Below are 18,679 nucleotides of genomic sequence, written 5' to 3' on the forward strand. Positions count from 1 at the left end.
TCTACCCTGTGCCTCTCTTTGCCCTCCTGTCTTTTACTTTGTCTCAATTTTTCTCTTAAATTTCTTCTCTTCTTTCTCCTCCTCTGCCACAAATATCTGCACTCACAATTTTTAAATAAATCTCACAAGGAACAGAAATATTCGAGCCCAATTTGTTTCTCTTCTATCATTTCTAACTTCCATTTTGGTACCTTTTTTTTTTTTTTTTGAGTACACAGGCACTTTTAATAATCCACATGTGGCTTAATAATGAATGTGGCTGCATTGCTTGCTGGTGACTGTTTAGGTGGGGCTTCTCTGTAGTGGGCCTCTGTGCAGTGGTGCAGGGGGATTTAGCTTTGCCCAAGGTCTCCAGGATGTAGGACACATTTCACTAAGGTAAGAATGCAAGGCATCCACAGACCCAACTCTCCTTGGGTATCACTGCTGTCAGGTCCTGGTGGGGATTGGCTCCCAGAAGCCTTTGCATCTGTAACCATATGTGGCCAAGAGAGTAAAAGCCTTCTATAGACTATGAGTGTGCCTGAGTTTGTACCGCCACCCTCCCTGCCCTGTTCTTTGCCCTTCTTTCTTCCCACTGGCTGGGGTGCTTAGGACAGAGGTGCTGCAAAACAGGGGCTAGAAACACCAGGACCATGATCAGCTTTGATCTCCGAATAGCTGAGTGGATCAGAGCCACCCATCACCAAGGCCTGCTGTGAGCTGCTTCAGAGAAGAGTAATACCTTTTTGCAAAGCAAGCCTGTTTTAGGGGTCTTTGACAGCACCTCAGTCAGCCTTACAGCAGATGAATTACCTCCAGTCTAGTTTAAAAGGTAACCATATGGGAGGATGGTGGCTATTTCATAGTTTAAAAGAACAGCCTGAGACAGCTAGATTCTGAAATATTTGCATAAGGTAATGTCAGGTGAATTTGTATATGTGAGTGACAGGTTTTATTTGTACATGCTAGTGCTAGGGGATAATTTGCACATATTAATGTGGGGTTCATTTGCATATGTTAATGCCTGGGGCCTGTTGCATATGGTAGTGCTAAGAGATCATTTGCCTATGTCAATGCTACAGGCTCATTTGCATATGTTAATACAAGGGACAACCTGCATACGTTAATAATGAGTAGCTTGCACATGTTAATACTAGAGGACTGTTGACACCTGTTGACCTTAATGGATTGGATCATTTGCATATGCTAATAAACACCCAACTTCTAAGTGATAATTTCAGGGACTAGAGAGAAAGAAGGTGGGAGGGAAGGGAAGAGAAAGAGGGCTCAGTGTTTGGTGAATTCCCAGGGCAGGGCTTTTGGGTAGTTGGTGTGGTGGTTTAAATAAGTATGGCCCCCATAGAATCATGTGTTTGAATGCCTGACCATAGAGAGTGGCACTATTAGGAGGTGTGGCCTTATTAGAAGTGTGTCCTTGTAGAGTCAGGGCTTTGAGGTCTTAAATGCTCAAGTTACATCCAGTGGCTGCCTTCAGATTAAGATGTACAACTCTCAGCTCCTCCAGCACCATGTCTACCTGCACACTGCCATGCTTCCTGCCATGATGATAATGGACTGAACACTAAAACTGTAAACCAACCCTAATTAAATGTTTTCCTTGATAAGATTTGCTTTGGACATGGTGTCTTTTCATAGCAATGAAACCCTGACTAAAGACAGTTGGCTTGGGTTGACTGTCAACCTCTTTATCAAGGTAGTAGACAGACACCCTGAATGTATGATCTAGGATTAAGGTCATCATTGCTAGAGGGCAGATTGCTTAAACAGTAATCCAGAGTCACAGGCTAGGGCATGGAAAAGCAGGGAGAGGCACAAACAGAACCAGCATGCCCCAGTATTCAGCATCTAGGCTGCCAGCTATTCTCATATATTTCAGTTAAGTCTGAATCCTGTGCTTGGGGCAGTGTGGGTATACTTTGTGCTTAAGCTATATACATAATATAAACATCACACATAACACACATATCTAGTCTTTACAGCTTGCTCTATTATGTTTTAACAGCACAGCATCCCCTAGCCCCTAGCAGGTTCTGTCTGTATCAGCCTACACTGCATGGGCATACTCTGGGGAAAATTATGGCTTTTTTGCTCTCACCATGGTGGATGTGTTATTAAATGTAAATCTACAATAAAGTGTCTTTGGAAATCAAGTGCTGTGTTTATCTCTGGTAATGAGGCTGTCAGGGTAACCTGTATTTATGGAACCACAAGTGGGTTATAAACTTCCATTAATGACTATAAGGAACCCGCGTGTCATAAACAAAGAGGGAGCTCACATTTGGTTCAGACCCAGTGAAGCCAGTCTCCACAGGTTCTAAGAACTGCTTGCCATGGGCTTCCACAGGCTGCCACTTGTAACTCTGAAAGGAAATGTTTCAGAATGATTAACACAGGCTGGCCGTGCTCTGTAAACACCTCAGATCCATCTCCAAGGAGCTGGCGGCCAACCTTGCAGATGTTGCAGATGTTTGTATGTGATGCTCACACATGGCATGGGCTTCCACCAGGCAAACATCTCTTTCCCACTCCGTGTCAGCTATACAGGCTGTGTGTGTGTATGTGTGTGTGTGTGCTTTCTCGGGAAAGTCTTCTGTTCCTGGGAGAGGTGAATCTAGTATTCTATGGTAAATCTTAGAAATTCCTCTTCAAGACCACTGTAGCTAGAGAAAACTTCAGGTAATTTAAGGGCTGAATAAATAACCCCATTAATTTGAAAAACCACTTGCTGAGAAACATCATCCAAATTCTAAATGACCTACTTAGGATTAAAATCTGAGTAAAATATAAGCCCATTTTATGTCAGCTAAGGCCTATGTACCAGAAACATCCAGAGAATAAGAGATTGCCAAAGTCAGACTGATGACCTATTTATTTAAAGCAAATTTGATTCAATAAAATTTTAGTGCTCAGCAATTGGGACAGCCTCTATAATCCATTTTAACATCTTGGAAGAATAGCTGTTCATGGTGAATGTAGTCTTATACTAGCAGATCTCTGTGTGTGTGTGTGTGTGTGTGTGTGTGTGTGTGTGTGTGTAAAACACCACACAGGTGCATGTGGAGGCCACACACTGATCTCAGGGCTTTTAATCATCTCACCTTGCTTTTGAGGTAGGCTTTCTCACAGAGACCTGGGACTCACCCATCTGGCCAGACTAGCTGTCAAGCAAGCCCCTGAGATCTTCCTGTCACCACTTCTCTAGCACTGGGATTACAAACTTTTCCCTCTGCTCCCAGCTTTTACATAGGTGCAGTGGATCAAACTCATGCCTGCTCAGCAAACACATTCTACACTGGGTCGTCTCCCCAGCTGCTTCACCAACATGCCTGACTGCCTATAATTTAGTCAAGCTTGTACAAAACAGGAGCCAAAATGTATTGCCAGAAGATTCTCCTGGGTATCCAAGCCAGCTAGACTTGAGGTTTGGGCATAAAACCTCACCTTTATTAATGATGCATGCAAAGGGTATGTTAGGTAGTCATGATTTGGAATACAAACCATGTGCCAGGGTGTCACCTGGTGATAGGATGCTTGTTGGGTCCTGGGTCCCGGGTCCCATCCCAACACCAGAAGAACAAAACTCCACAAAGCATGCTCATTTCCCCCCATGGACACAATGCCAGTCATATGTTACAATCCATTTTTAAAACTGTTAATGTTAGTACCTAGGATTGTAGGGGGTGGTTCTGATGCTTTGACTGGGAATTTGCCTGTGAACACTGAAGATCCTGTTCCCCAGCTGGTTCTTGATCAACCAATAAAGATTCTAGTGGCCAATGGTTGTGTGGAAGAGGTTGAACTTCCAGGTTCCGACAGGGAGGCTAGGAGATGCAAAAGAGGAAAGGAGATTCGAATGCTTCAGAAGGAGAGAGAGAGAGCCACCAGCCATGTGAAATCTTGGGTGGAGTGGCCATTGGCTGCTTCCTCAACTGGGCCTGGGGTAGCAGGAGGGAGATTAGAAATGCAACTAAACTGAGGGCAGATTTAGGGTGCTGAGCTAGGATTAAAGTAACTGAGCAACTGAACTGAGAGCAGCGTTAGAGGTGTTGAGCTAGGAGTGAAGGTAAGGGCACTTTAGTCACAGGAGGCTTAGAAGTGCCCAGTTCTTGAGCTAAAAAAAAATATTAGAGATATGCTAATGTGTGTGTGTGTGTGTGTGTGTGTGTGTGTGTGTGTTTGTGTGTGTGTGTTTCATCTGTGGATCCAAGGGAATCAGGGGAGGAGCTGGTAGCAAAGTCCACCTGGTGTTCAAAAGTAGAAACTACACACTACATAGGACTATTCATAAGGGGTCAATTCCCCTGTCATTGTACACTAATTTGTGTATTTCGAGGGGTCAATGTCCCTGTTATATTATCATAGGCAGATCAAAGGAGCCAGAAAAGGCAGCAAGGGGTTAGTAGAGGAAGGGCCAGGCAAGTCTGACTTGTAGGCAGGACTGTATTTATTGACTGAAACACAATGAGGGGTTCAATTTCGATCTCATCCATGTGGATGGATGGGTCATAAGCCCCATGCCATATGGGCAGGGGAGAGAAAATTCCCATAGGAAGAAGCTGGCTGTAACCTTTATAAGGGTGGAAATGATTCCCATAGTCCAAAAGGGAATCTGAAGTATATAGTCTTCCAGCAGGAAACTATCAATGTTCAAGACCACCAACAACTCCAACAAGTCACTAGGAAGACTCAAAGGACTTACCCTGTAGTCCATGTGTGCTGCTCAGTTTCATGCCATGAGAAGCACACAAACTATAGAAAACAAAGGGGAAAGGGCATATGCCATCCAGAGAAATCCATATTCTGGCACAACCTCGCAGAATCTTCTTCCTGTGAAAGGACACAGCATGACTCCAGTTCCCCAAAGCAAATGGCCATGATATGTACATCGAGGGAAAATGCTTCCCTCATGTCCAGTTTGGGTTTCACTGCTGTGAAGAGACACCATGACCAGGACAACTCATATAATGGAAAACATTTAATTGGGGCTAGCTTACAGTTCCAGAGGTTCAGTCTATTATCATCATGACAGGAAACATGGCAGCGTGTAGGGAGACATAATTCTGGAGGATCCAAGAGTTCTGAATATTGCTATGAAGGCATCCAGAAGAGACTGTCTTCCAAAGGCATCCAGGAGGAGGGTCTCTTCTGCACTGAGCAGAGCTTGAACTAAGGACCTCAAATCCCACCCTCACAGTGATGCACTTCCTCTAACAAGTCCACACCTACTCCACACAAAGCCATACCTTCTGATCACAGCACTTCCCATGGGCCAAGCATATTCAAACCACCACAGCTCAGTCCAGGAGCATAGGATTCTACTGATTCACAGGATGCCCTCAATTTGCCGATATTTCTGACCTTTCTAGGCTACCAGATACTAGATATGAATTATCTTACATGTGTAGTATAAACATAGAGTCTCACTGTTTTCAGCTAGGGGATGATGGGAAATCTCTCACTACCCTATCTGCAGTAATACTGCCAGTCTTGCTGATTGCCTTTCAGGGCTATGATCACTTAGTATCGTCTGCTGCACAGTGTGTATAAAACTGTTCCCAATTGAAGTAGTAATGGTACAGGACAGGCATGCCTCTGTTTTTTTGTGATAGTTTCTATATGCTTGGCCCATGGAGTAGCACTATTAGAAGGTGGCCCTGTTGGAGTAGGTGTGGTCTTGTTAGAATAGGTGTGTCTCTGTGGGAGTGGGCTTTAAGACCCTCATCCTAGCTGCCTGGAAGCCAGTCTTCTAGCAGCCTTCAGATGAAGATGTATAACTCTTAGCTCCTCCTGCACCATGTCTGCCTGGATGCTGCTATGCTCCCACCTTGATGATAATGGGCTAAACCTCTGAAGCTGTAAGACAGCCCCAATTAAACATTATCCTTTATAAGACTTGCCTTGGTCATGGTGTCTGTTCACAGCGGTAAAATCCTAACTAAGACACTTTACTGTCCCATTCTCAGAGCATTGTGTTGCCTCTAACAGTGAAGATTTCAAGGGTTTGGGACAGGAATTGGGGGCTCCTCTTCTGATCACATAACTATAACACAGAGCGCGCGACAGAGACTGCTGCTAGCATCACCATCTCCTCCCCTGGAGAACCAAAGCCTCCAGGCATCCCTTGGCACTGTTCCTTCTAAGCTCTTTATATTCTCCCCAAGGAATGAGAAAGGGAAGGCACAGTAGGAAACACGAATTCTTAACATCTACAGGCAGTTTGTAAATCAAACTGTGAAAATCACTGTGTTGCCCTTTTGCCACGGACTTCCCATCGCACGGAAGCTTTTTCTTTTGAAATTTCTTAGAAAGAAACAAGGAAATGTGTGCAAAGAGCTGCTTCCCCCGTCATCCAGCTCTTGTGTAAGGGCAGGGGTATTTGTAGTTTGCAGAAAAGCCCATGGGACCACATGGTTCCCTTCCATAATGAAGGGAGAAGAGAGAGGGAGAGATGAAGGCAAATGGAGTCTCAGGTGGAAAGTGGACTGACTGCCTTGGTGAATATGTCCTTGGCTAAATCATAAGTTGATATTGGGCAGCGTGATACAAACCAACCAGCACTAAGTAGCAGAGCAGGTGAACATTATTAGCCTTATCAGCTCTAATAGCAGTTCACAGAGACGCAGGCAGAGCCCAGAGTGGTGTTCTACCTGAAAGAAAAGTATCTGTTCAAGATACCCCAAGACCAAGTTCTCAACACAAAGGAGATGTATTTGTCCATGAGGGACAAATGGCAGGGAATAAGAAACAAAGACTAGGGAAAAAGGAAGATGGAGAAGGGGAAGGGAACACAGAGAGGGAGGAGGGCTATTTGTTCCCAGAGGACAAAGTACTTCCTCTGGGTAGAGAGGAAACAGACATGGCCCATAGGCAAATGGCAGTTTATAAAAGTAAAGTTTATAACGTTTATCCTGTCTTAGGATGAGATGTTTAATTTTAATTGGGAATGTTAATTAGGTGGGCCAAAGGGGGCTTTTCATTGCTGACTTCAGTAGTTTGATAGCTAGATCTTGGTCATCAGGCTCAGGAGGAAAAGTGGCCAAATAAGGGAATAGATCGCCGTCACTAGTTTTAGGAATGTAGTCTAACAGTTTTTGAGCAAGGCCAAAAGAATGGGGGAGAAGCACAAGGCCTTCCAGAGCTGGGCTCACCACACTCCAGTTGTCCAGAGTTCCTTCACTATCTGCAGCCCAAGGCCTGTTCCTTGTCTCTGGAGTCATGTGAGAAACAAGATTTACAAATGACCTAGCAGATTATTTGAGGATGAAATGATATAGAAGTACAATGAATTTAGAATAGCATCCAATTGGTAAGTAATCCATAGTGCAGAGGAGGAAGAGGGAGAGGAAGAGGAGGAGGAAGAGAAAGAGGAGGAGGAGGAGGGAGAAGATGGAGGTGGTGATGCTGATGAAAGAGATGGATATGGTGGTGGTGGTGGTGGTGATGGTTGTCATGGTGATGTTGAAGAGGGGTTTGTGGTGGTGATGGTGAAGAAGAAGATGGGGACTGTGGTGGTGGTGGTGGTGGTGGTGATGATGATGATCAAGATGGGGGTTGTATCTTTAGTGATGGTGATGATGATGATGATGACAACGATGATGATGCAGGCTCTGGTTTGGCAATATTGAAGGGGCTTAAAAAGGGAGAGTATAGGGGGTTAGGGGAGTGTGGCTAGGCGGCGTGGAGGAAGGTGTCCAGACGGGCCCTTGCCTGGGCACCTCTGCCCCTGAGGGACCACACACACACAGGCATAGTATAGAATAGAGTTTATTCAGAGTAGGGGATGGGAGTTAGTGGTAGAGAAAGGGAGAGAGAGAGAGAGAGAGAGAGAATAGAGAGAGTGGAGTGGAGGCCGGCCATGACCACGTGGAGGGGGGAAGAGCCCAAGGGGCAGAGAGGTGAGAGAATGTGGGAGAGCGGAGAGCAAAGAGGGAGAGGAGGGGCAAGTAACCCCTCTTATAGTGGGCCAGATCTCTGGGGCGGGGCATACCTGGCTATTGCCAGGTAGGTGTGGGGTGGAGCTTAGGCAGAACCCCAACAAATATAAATGATCAGAATGTCAGGAGGGAACAGAAACATAGCCGTTAGCTAGCCCTTCTCTGCCCAGTCCGTATGTGCTGGCTCTCATGAATATCCGTCCTCTCACCTGTCTGAGCCTCAGTTCTCCTGGGTGGAACTCAGACACTGCTGGGAAAGTCAGATGTAGTCGTTGCCAGTCATACTGTTTGCTGGCTGCTCCGGACCCTCTCCCTGCAGGCCCTCCCTTATTTTGAAAGTTAGCTCTATATTTTTTGGCTGACTTCCATTTCCCAACTACTCACTGTACGGGATTTCAGGTAGGTTTTACCGTTGTTGTTTTACGTGTTGTCTTTTAATTAACAGAGACATTTTATTTCGGTATGTAACAGATGTTTGCTGAAGGCCATCACGGTTTTTGCTCAGCTCCTTCTGTAAAAGTGGGGATAACTGGGGTGTGGGGTGAGGTGGGGGTATCTGTGACAGATGGATAGGAAATGTGGTTACAAATGTGGGTTTAAACCCATTCCTCGTGAATGAGCTCATACCCTCAAGGCTACGATGTGCAAATGCTCACTGTGTCTGGGGCACCCTTAGTGCCCCTGGACTTCCCCAGGGCAATTTCAAACATTCACCTCCTGTCTCCAACAGGGCCAAGGTTAAGAAAGGAGTGAGCATTGTTGGGGTGAGAGCTAGCAGCTCTTCTCTCTGGGATGTCAAGCAGAGCGCCGAGTACACTGGGAAGTATGCACCAGCTGTCATTGCTTGTCAGAAGAAATCTGCCGGCTCCGAAAAGAGGTAAGTCCCACCTGGCCAGTGCTGTGCTCGGACTCTGCCGGGGTGACTTCCTGTTGCTCCTAGGTTTGCTAACTCCATTGCAAGTTGTATTTAGTGTGTGCTGTGTGTCTTTAAGGCTCTAGGTAAAACGGGCGGAGTCTCACAGATGGGGCAGTGGGGTACCGTTCTTAGTGGACCCCACACAGGGCCACAGAGGGTCTATCATCCGCAAGGATCTCTTCATGCGGTGGCATCCAACAATACAGGAAGTTGTCACTTCTTTCTGATTTACCTCAGAGGTGTCAGAATTGCGGGTTATCTCTTACATCGTGAGTATTTCCACATGCGTTAAACACAGGCGCGATCGCTCTTTTACAGGCGGGGTGCAGCCCACCTTTACAGCGCTGATGCCAGCATAATGCATGTGATTGTATTTGTGCAGGGGGCACTTTCTGATGGAGCAGTGGGCCGCCCGCTGTGGAATTACAGGCGATCATGAATCACCCCGGGGAGAAATTAAAACCCGGATCTGCTTCTGATAGCCACCAAATTAGAAACAGGCAATTCACAGCTGGGCAGGGAAGGGCTTGGAGACTTAGGAGTTCTTGATTTATTCTTCTCTCCCGGAACCTCAGAGAATTCCTAGTCTGGTCACATACGTTTTCTTTGTCACTTTTAGGTTTCTTCTGGCCCTTTATATTACTGAAAAAAAAATTGAGCGAAAAATCAAAGGATGAATTGAGGGAGGTAGTACATTGTTCCTGGAATGCAGTTCTAAATTCTAAAATTCAGTTGTTTGGAGAATACATTTATTTCCTGTGATATGGAGGTGGCTATTGCTGCTTTGTTTTAGCCCCCGCTCCCTTAATTCATTACCAAAAGCACTTGAAACCAATTCAGGGATGGTTTGGCATTAGTCCCTCTCTGTTCTCCTTTACCAGAATCTGGGTCACCTGCAGTAGCTCGCGTCTGTGCCCTTCCTTGTTTTTTTCTGAATGGAAAAGAGAGGAAAAGAGGAAGCCAGTGTTTGAGCTCTGCCCCAGATGTTCCTGTGGTAGGAGCAGCTCAACTTCTTGGTCTCACATGATCTCAGCCTGGTGTGCCCAGGCGAGAGATCCAACTTGCCAACTGAGCACCATCCTCATGAAAGGTGACACTGTGGTCATGTAGCCAAACTGACATGAGGACTGATGGACAGACATATGCAAAAACAGTGATGGACAGAGTAATGGGGGTATAGAGTTTGGATTGCTGGATTGCTGGATGGATGGATGGATGGATGGATGGATGGGTGGATGGGTGAATAGGTTGGTATTGTGGCTTAAATGTGACCCCCCCACCCCCAATAGGCTTTCTCATTTGCACATTAAGTCTTCAGCTGGCAGCCTGTTTTGGGAGATTATGGAAACTTCTGGGAGGAAATGTATCACTAGGAGTAGGGCTTGAGGCTCTGTTTCTTGTCTGTTCTCTGCGGCTGGACTGCAGAAGCAATGTGACCCACCCACCTCACACTTTTTGGGTTTTTGTTTTTTTAAACTTGCTTGTTTGCTTGCTTGTTTGTCTTTTCAAGTCAGGGTTTCTCTGTGTAGTCTTGGCTGTCCTGGAAATTACCCCATAGACCAAGCTAGCCTTGGAGCCAGAGTTCTGCCTACCTCTGTCTCCCAAGCGTGGGATTAAAGACGTGTTGCTACCATATCCAGCCCGCTCTTGTTTGCTCTACTGTGCTGGACTGGATTTGTACTTAAGTTGTGAATCAAAAGAAATCCTTCCTCCCATAAGGTGTGTCTCATGGGGTGTTTGCCAACAACCACAAGAAAAAGTAAATGATACTTATTTAGATGGATAAATGATGGATGGAAGGATGAGGGATAAATGGATGGATGGAGATATGGATGGATGGTAGATGAGTGGACTTGGCTGGTAAGATATCTCTGCAGATGATGATGGATGGATGGATGGATGACCAAGTGAAAGGATGAACGACTGAATGATAACTAGATAGATGATAGGAAGGACAGATATATGAACGGATAAATGAGTAAAACCACGAATGAATGATGGATGCCTAGATGATGTTGTTGGATGATTTCTTTTATTCTCTAGCACAAGAGGAGAGACGGGTGGGAGAAAGGGTCCAGCTAACATATTCCCATTTCTCCTAGGCCAGTGTTTGCTATCTGCTTTGACTAGTCGATAAGCAGTAATGTTGCCCACAGATGCAAAGGGATTTGAACCACATCATTAACAATCGACTATGTTCATCCTGGACACAGAGGGGAAGAACATCTGAGGGTGGCCCCTCACCTCAGGGTACAAGCTGCCCTGCCTTTGCTCTGACAACCCAAGCCTTCCAGTACGCCATGTCTCTAGGCCATCTCTAAACACTGGAGTGTATGGAGTAGTCACCTCTTGTCCTGCACCTTTGCCAATGTCTCTTTTAATAAAGAAAACTCTGGAGAGACTACCCAGGGATTTTTCTCTGAAGGATATAGCCGCATGATGTGACCCATTTGGAGCATTTTCTTGTCCCATGCTTGGTCCAGATAATGGCAATTGATACCTGTACAGTGCTTTATTTAAGGGTGAGGACACGTTATATCAAACACATGTCTACCACATGCTAGTGATATGCTTGCACGATGTGATCATGTGCACCTTTCATAGGACACAAATACAATGTAGGGTCCCAATGTGACAGGCTGGTAGACTGACCTTCATGAGATCCTAGACCAGAAGCTCCTTTGGTGTCAGAATCATGCCTTACTTGCAGCTGTGTCTGCAGCCTCCAAGCAAGTGCCTGGTATGCAAGTGGATGCCTGTAATTGCTTGATTAATGAAATCTGGAATAAGTCTGCCTCCGTTAAGATACAAGTCTAAACACGTGCTCACAGATGGGTCTAAAGTTTATGAGTCCAAAGAAGTCCACTCAAGAAAAATGTAGAAGAATATTTATCTGAGCAGATGCTGTCCGAGAAAAAGAAAACTCCAGAGAAGATTGACACCTGGGACTCCTGCGAGCAGAGTTGGGATGCCAGGAAATGCTGAATGTAAATTATTCTTTGCAGTGAAACATTTGGGTTGAGGTTTTTTTTTTTTTCACCCCGTATCTGTTTTCTACTTAATAAAATGTACATAATGAAAATAGATGTTTTCATTAGGTACCACACATTTATTAGCATCTTCAATAGTTATCCCTGACCCACTTCAAAACCTTTCATTTTATAGTATCTTCCCTGAGTAGAATAAAGGGAAACCTTGGTCCGGCATCTCAGGTGATGCTGAAATGAGGCGAGGTCGCTTTCTTCTCGAGGATAATTGGAAAATGTTTCATTGAGTTGATGCTTTGATAATGTTGGTAGCTTTGGCTTCTGAGAAGGGGGGGGGGGGCTGTTTTGCTTTATAAATTCTTTCGTCTCTCTTGCCGTTCCTCCATTATCTTAAAACTCTGAGCTCAGCTGTGGGAACTCAGGAGAGGCAGTCTTCATTAGCTGGAGAGTCCTAGATTGTGTATTGCTGATAATCTTGCCTGGATCAGGAAGCTGCCTTAATGAAGTGAAGTCGCTGTGACAGGTGCAATTTCATGGGTAAGGAGCCACTTTCGTATCAGCGATGAACTCAGCGGGAGTGAGTGAAGATCTCTTATCGCCTTCAAGTTCATATTCCTTGTTTGAAGAAGTTTGTTTGCCAAGAGTCTCATCTCAATGCTGTTATCTCGGCGATCAGATCTGCTTTGATTTGCCTTCACGGATCCGGAACCCACAGCAGAATAGCTAATTGCTCTTTGCCCCTAGAGCCCATTTTCAGAATCTTGCTGGCCAGGGTACCAGCTTAGATAAATATGTATAAAGCCTGATGGGTAAAATTTTGCTCATGGATGGGGGTTTCCCAGAGGTTCCCATGGTGGATCTGCAAATGATGTTCTTGGCACACAGACTTATGTTTGAATGAACTTGAATGACACCAAACTGCCTACTTCTGAATTCCCCAGCATGGCTGTAGCCTGGAGAGGTGCCTCATGCTCCGGCTCATACTCAGCTAACTTTCTTGTCTTTGAGGCTTTGATTTCTTGATAACGTCTTGTAGGCAGGCAGGCAGGCATTGCAAGAATCCAATCTTGCTCATAATGAGCCCTCTTTATTCCACGCAATGGTGATTTTCCACTTACTGTAGGTAATGTGTTTCATCTTAAAACAAATATATTTTAAGCAATAGAATGAGCTTCAAAAAAAGAGGTAATTGACATTTAATTTGTAGTTTAGATACAGATAGCTGTGATTGAATGTATGAGGCTACATGAACGTGAGGCCTGACAGACATACATCAAACTATTTGTTAAGATTGACGTTCTAGTTTTCTGTGATGAATGTTATAAGCAAAAGCAAATTGAGAAGGAAAAGATTATTATTTGGTTTATACTTCCTAGGTCACAGTTTATCATTGAGGGAAGCCAGGGCAGGAACTGAAACAGGAACCTGAAATGTAAATCATGGAATATGCTGGTTCATTCTCTAGATCAGGGCAGCTAGCTTTCTTATAGAGCCTAGAACATGCCTGCATAGAGAATGGTACTGCCCACAGTAGACCTCCCTATATCAATCATCAATGGATATAATCCCTCCCAAGCATGCCCACCAGACAATCTGATTAATGCAGTTTTTCACTGGAGTTTCTCTCTTCCTAGGTGACTCTAGGTTTGTGTCAAGTTGTCAATAGAAACTAACAAGAATAATTAGGGAAGATTGTTTAATTTTCTTAAACCTCATAAGAATGGCTTAAGTAAGATAGATGTTCATTTCCTAGTCACATAACAAAAGTAATGAATAAAGAAAGCCAGCCAGGACAGATAGACAATTCCAGATACTTCTGGGTTCCCAGGTACCTACTATGCCCCCACATGATGTAAACTCATGATTTATATCAGTGGTTCTCAACCTTTCTAACACTGCAGACCCATTACAGTTCCTCGTGTTATGCTGATTCTGACCATAGAATTATTTTGTTGTTACCTCATAACTCTAATCTTGCTACTGTTATGAATCATAATGTAAATATCTGTGTTTTCAGATAGTCTTAAGCAATCACCGTGACAGAGTCATTCGACCCCTGAAGGGATTTGCAACCCTTAGGTTGAGAAGAGCTGGCTTATCTCTTCATAGATTAAGAGAGCTACAGGGGTGCCAAACATTGCATCAGCATAGCAGATCAAGTAAGAGTGACAGGAAAGGATCTTTTTAGCTGGCACAGCCTTTTTAAAAAAGTGACCTTCCTGGAAGCTTCTGCCAACCTCCATTCTCTGTCCCTTGTCAGAAAAGAATGACATGGCCGTGCCAGGCAGCCAAGGAGAGTCAGAATATAGACAACATGCCAATTCAGAATCATGCAATTCGGCCCCACCAACAAGAGCAACATGGGTGACCAGGTAACCAGCAAGCATCTCAGAAATTTACAAAGATGAAATGTGGGGGGGGGGGGGGAATTCCATTGGACGGTTAGATGAGGAGAGCGTGCTGGCCAGTCACCATCCCCAACACATGTCATATGTTCCCATGGAAACCCACATCAGCACTGAACTCAAAACTCAGGGAATGTTCTTGAAAGAAAGGGTGCAGAAGACAGGAGCTGGCCAGTCTTAGTTGTTCCTTTTAAAAAAAAATGTGGAGCAAGACACAAAACAATGCAGAGGCATCGTGCATGCAAACAGATGCAGGGGAATCATGATTGCCAGGAAGGAATAAGGATAGACCCCCCCCCGCCCCCCAACAAATCAGAATCTCCCACATGAAACAGCCTGGAGCTTGCCTGTGTTCTCAGATTCAAACTGAGCACCATGTCACAAAGACAAGTCAAGCCTGCGGGAAGAAGAAACCGCTGGAGGTCAGGAGGGTGCTAAGAGATAAAAAGGAATCACTTGCTAGATTCACTTCGACAGGAATCAAAACCATTGTAGCAGAATAAAGAGTACCAGGAGATAGAAACTTTAAGAATGGAACAAGAAATATATAAAGTATCGAGGATGAGAAATGGCTGGGAACCAATCACGTTAGTATAAAAAGAGAAAAGAAAAATGATGTGGTAGATGCAGGCTGACAATTGGGGTCAACACCTCCTCCATTAAAAAGATGCCCAGGGAAACAGAGAACAGGCACCCACAAGAGGCACGTTGCATGTTCGTAGAGCACAGCGCAATGCTGCCCCAAAGCTGGGAATCATTCAGCAATAAAGGCCAAAGATGCGATAAACAAAATATGGTATGTCCAAAAGGAGAAATATGATTCTGTAGAGAAAAGAGATGATTGGGGTGTGGGATGCAGTTGGGCGGGTCTTGAAAGCATTACACTGTATGAGTTGAGGTGACTCTAAAAGATACCAGTGATCAGAAAATTCAACAGTCAGGCAATGGTGATGGCTACCATGCTCTAGGAATACTATCAAAAATCTTTGAAGATACACTTTTAAGTGGTGGCATTGGGGGAGCTTAAGGCCCCAGAGGTGAACCTACTATTGATATTCTGCTAAATGAACAAAGCATCAAATGACCCTCTAAATTCATACCTTCTACTTCTGAATTAGTGAAGGTCTCATTCCCCCATCAGAGAAGTTTCTTTGTACAGTGGGGAGGTGGCTAATGGAGATACTTGCAACTGATCAAAATGCAGAGAGTGTGTATCAATGGGATGCTCTCCCACAAATGGGATATCTGTCACACCCTTCTCTACTAAAATGCTTGGGAACCTTCAGGGAAGGGTGGGGGTGATTGAAGAGCCAGAGATGGGGGAAGACCAGAGAGAACCTGATATTTTTTTGAGTTATCAGTATGCTACTCATTTTGTTTTTAAGTGATGTTAATTACAGCATTTGAAGGGGAAAAGCTAATTCCACACAAAATGGAAGACTCTATAACGAACCCATTAAACTGATAAAATATAGAGTGGTATAAGATGAATCAGTTCAGATCCCTTGTGGTGTGAGGGATCTCACAATCACCTGCCCAGCTCAGAACCCAGAAGCTATTTCATACTCTGGTGGGATGGCAAAAACAAAGGAATTATTAAAAAAAAATAGAAGAAAGAAAGAAAACCACACCACAACACAAGGAAGAATTAAGTCCTGATTGACTGGATCCGTCATGCCCGTCCTCTCCACCCTAAAATGGCACAAAAGAAATAGTCAACCACACCCTAAAGACTTTTAGTGCTAAACTGATGGGCTAGAATAGGCACAGAGCATGATGGGAACAGAGAGTGATGATCTGTCTAAAAAAGTCCCTTTTACGTAGGTGTTACCTGAGCAGATAGGATTGGGATTCCAAGGTATGATGCTGGGGAAACCACAGTTTCATCTGAGGATAAGATACCGATTTACAAAGGGTCCACATGTTCCCAGCTTCTACTTCCAACCTGGAATCTCTAAAGGGCTCCTCCCCATCCCATGCCCACAGCTGAAAAGGACCCTTTCTGGAATGGGGTTTCTGCTGCACCTCTGAAATAGTAAGCTCCTTAAAGCAGAGTCATCCTTAGCCTGGAGGTGTCTAATGTGGTATCTATCAACCCTCGCACCCCCAACATAACAACACTCAAAGGCACACTGAATTCTGAAGCTAACTGTATTCCAAAATAGATTTAGTCATGATGGCAAGGTACATTTGTGAGCACATGGCAGCCATGACTGTTGGCACTAGATCAAGTCAGCCAACATTCCAGCACAGAGTGGGAAAGAGGTTCATGGTACCCCACGTTCAGCTCAGGCTCTTGATGGCTGATGGGGAAGAGGTTTTTTTGGAATGACCTAGTCCTTTGTAGGTGGACCATATTGTAGTTGATGATGCCTTACCCAGGAGTTTATGAGCAGCACTAGTCAGACTTGATAAGGGGGACAGGAGAGGGAAGGAGAGAGAGAGAGGGAGTAGAGAAGGGGGAACAGTGGTCATATGTACTGTGCAAGTCAGGAAATATCTAATGCAGTTCACACATTGTTATGTGGCTCTCCTGAGGAAATTCTCTGTTCACCTCTTCATCCTGTCTTGAGACCTAAGAACATCACATGTTATATACACATATCTGGAAGCAGCTCTGAGGACCATGTACTGAATATGTCTGCAAGGGGAGAGTGGTCCTTATACTCCACAACCCTTACCTCAGGAACAGAGCTCCATATGCAGGTGTCTTCTGTAGAGGATCTATACCATGTCTGTGACAAGAGGTATAACGGGGGTCACACCACTCCTGGAAAGACCCGTGTTCAGTAGATGCCCTTGGGGTGGGGGATATTTGGGCTGCAGTAACAAACAGGGCCTCAGATTTGGTAACCACAGCCCTTTATGTTGTCCCTGTAGATGCAAGCATTTCTCATTGTCCTATAAGAGGTAGACAATGCAAGGAGACAACAGGAACTCATGCACATGGTTTCCACGGTTAAGGGGAATTATACGTCCAACTGTGCTGTGGTAACCACTCCCTGGCAGTCCCCCCATCCCACTCTGCAGCTGGTGGGTGAGCGCATGTCTTGCCTTAATGTACTCACGCATTACCTTTTTATTATATCCATATATTTGTTCTTTAATTTTTCCCATTTCCAAGCAGGGAACTATATTTAGAGTTAAATTATTTAGTATCACTTTTTGGTGGGTAACAGTGATGAGTTACTATGCTCAGGCAAGAAGCTACCATTGTAGGCTCACAGAGTCTCCAGGGAGCCCTAAACAGAAAATACCTCCTTTTTTTTCCCTATAGGAAATGTAACATAAATGATAACTTAATATCAACCATAATTGTGCTATGTGACTCATTCGAAGTTTTCACGGGCATTTCCATGCTGCGGATCATGGCTGACATTGGTTGATCTGGAGTTAAAATGTCATAGAACATCAGACAACAAGGCCCTGTATCAGGGCAAGATGACACTCTTCAGGGTCTGACTTATTCAAAGTTCCTGCAGCCTCTGTCACAGGCAGTGTGGCACACAGGAGGCTGTGTGCTGCTGTTCGTCTTCCTGTGAGCTTTTGAACTTGATGCGTCTATCAAACTGTGTCTGCATACATGTCCTATGAGAACAATTATCAGTGTCTGAATTTATGCTTAGGTTTATTTTTCCCCTTTTCTCAGTTTTCCCTTCTGTTGTCTTGTTGGGTCTTTAGGAAGTGTATGGGGGGCATATGGTGCATATGTGTATGAACAGATATGGGCATCCTCAGCCACTGTCCACCTTTGTTTTTGTAAGACACCATCTTTCAGAGGACCAGTGTTCACCAAATAAGCTAAGCTGACTGGTAAGGAGACACTAAGGATCCACCCATCTCCTCCTGCCTAGCTCTGAGATTGTAAACACACACCACTATGCCTGACTTGTTTTAAGTAAATCCTAGGACTCAAATCCAGGTTATTTTGTTTATATACCAAGCGCGTTACTAGCTGAGGCATGTCCTCTTTGGGTTTTTGAGACAAGTTCTCACCCTATATCCCAAGCTAGTTATGAGCTCAAAATCTTCCTACTGCATCTACCACAACAGGGATTCTGAGTCCTTCCCCCCAGGCCCTGTCTATGTTTCCTTCTGTGTCTGTTTCTATATAGCTAAGGCTTTATTCTCGAATTGGTTTCTTATCTACAGCTATTATGTGGTCTGCTTGTGTGAGCTTGCTGCAAAAAAAAAAAAAAATGGAAGTGGAAGCTTTCTTTGTTTGCTGGCGATCATGACTTTTGCAATCACATCGAGCCTGATGACTGTTGGTTCTAATGTGTGCTGTCCTGATGTGTGTCGTCCTGATGTGTGTTGGTCCTGTTGCGTGTGGTGCTGATGTGTGTTGACCCTGATGTGTGTGGTCCTGATGTGTGTGGTCCTGATGTGTGTGGTTCTGATGTGTGTTGGTCCTGTTGCATGTGGTCCTGATGT

General features: G+C 44.7%; 1 protein-coding gene across 1 annotated transcript in view; it reads left to right on the top strand.

Annotated features, from left to right (window-relative positions):
* Tmem132d (transmembrane protein 132D) overlaps positions 1-18,679 on the top strand; it is a 637,993-nt gene that overhangs the window by 277,347 nt on the left and 341,967 nt on the right. Inside the window, exon 3 of the mRNA XM_052168292.1 lies at positions 8,668-8,814. Within this exon, the coding sequence (XP_052024252.1) occupies positions 8,668-8,814 (147 nt within the window). The remainder of the gene's footprint in view (positions 1-8,667; positions 8,815-18,679) is intronic.

Source organism: Apodemus sylvaticus, chromosome 22 (genome assembly GCF_947179515.1).
Source record: "Apodemus sylvaticus chromosome 22, mApoSyl1.1, whole genome shotgun sequence".
In the NCBI taxonomy this organism is placed as follows: Eukaryota; Metazoa; Chordata; class Mammalia; order Rodentia; family Muridae; genus Apodemus; species Apodemus sylvaticus.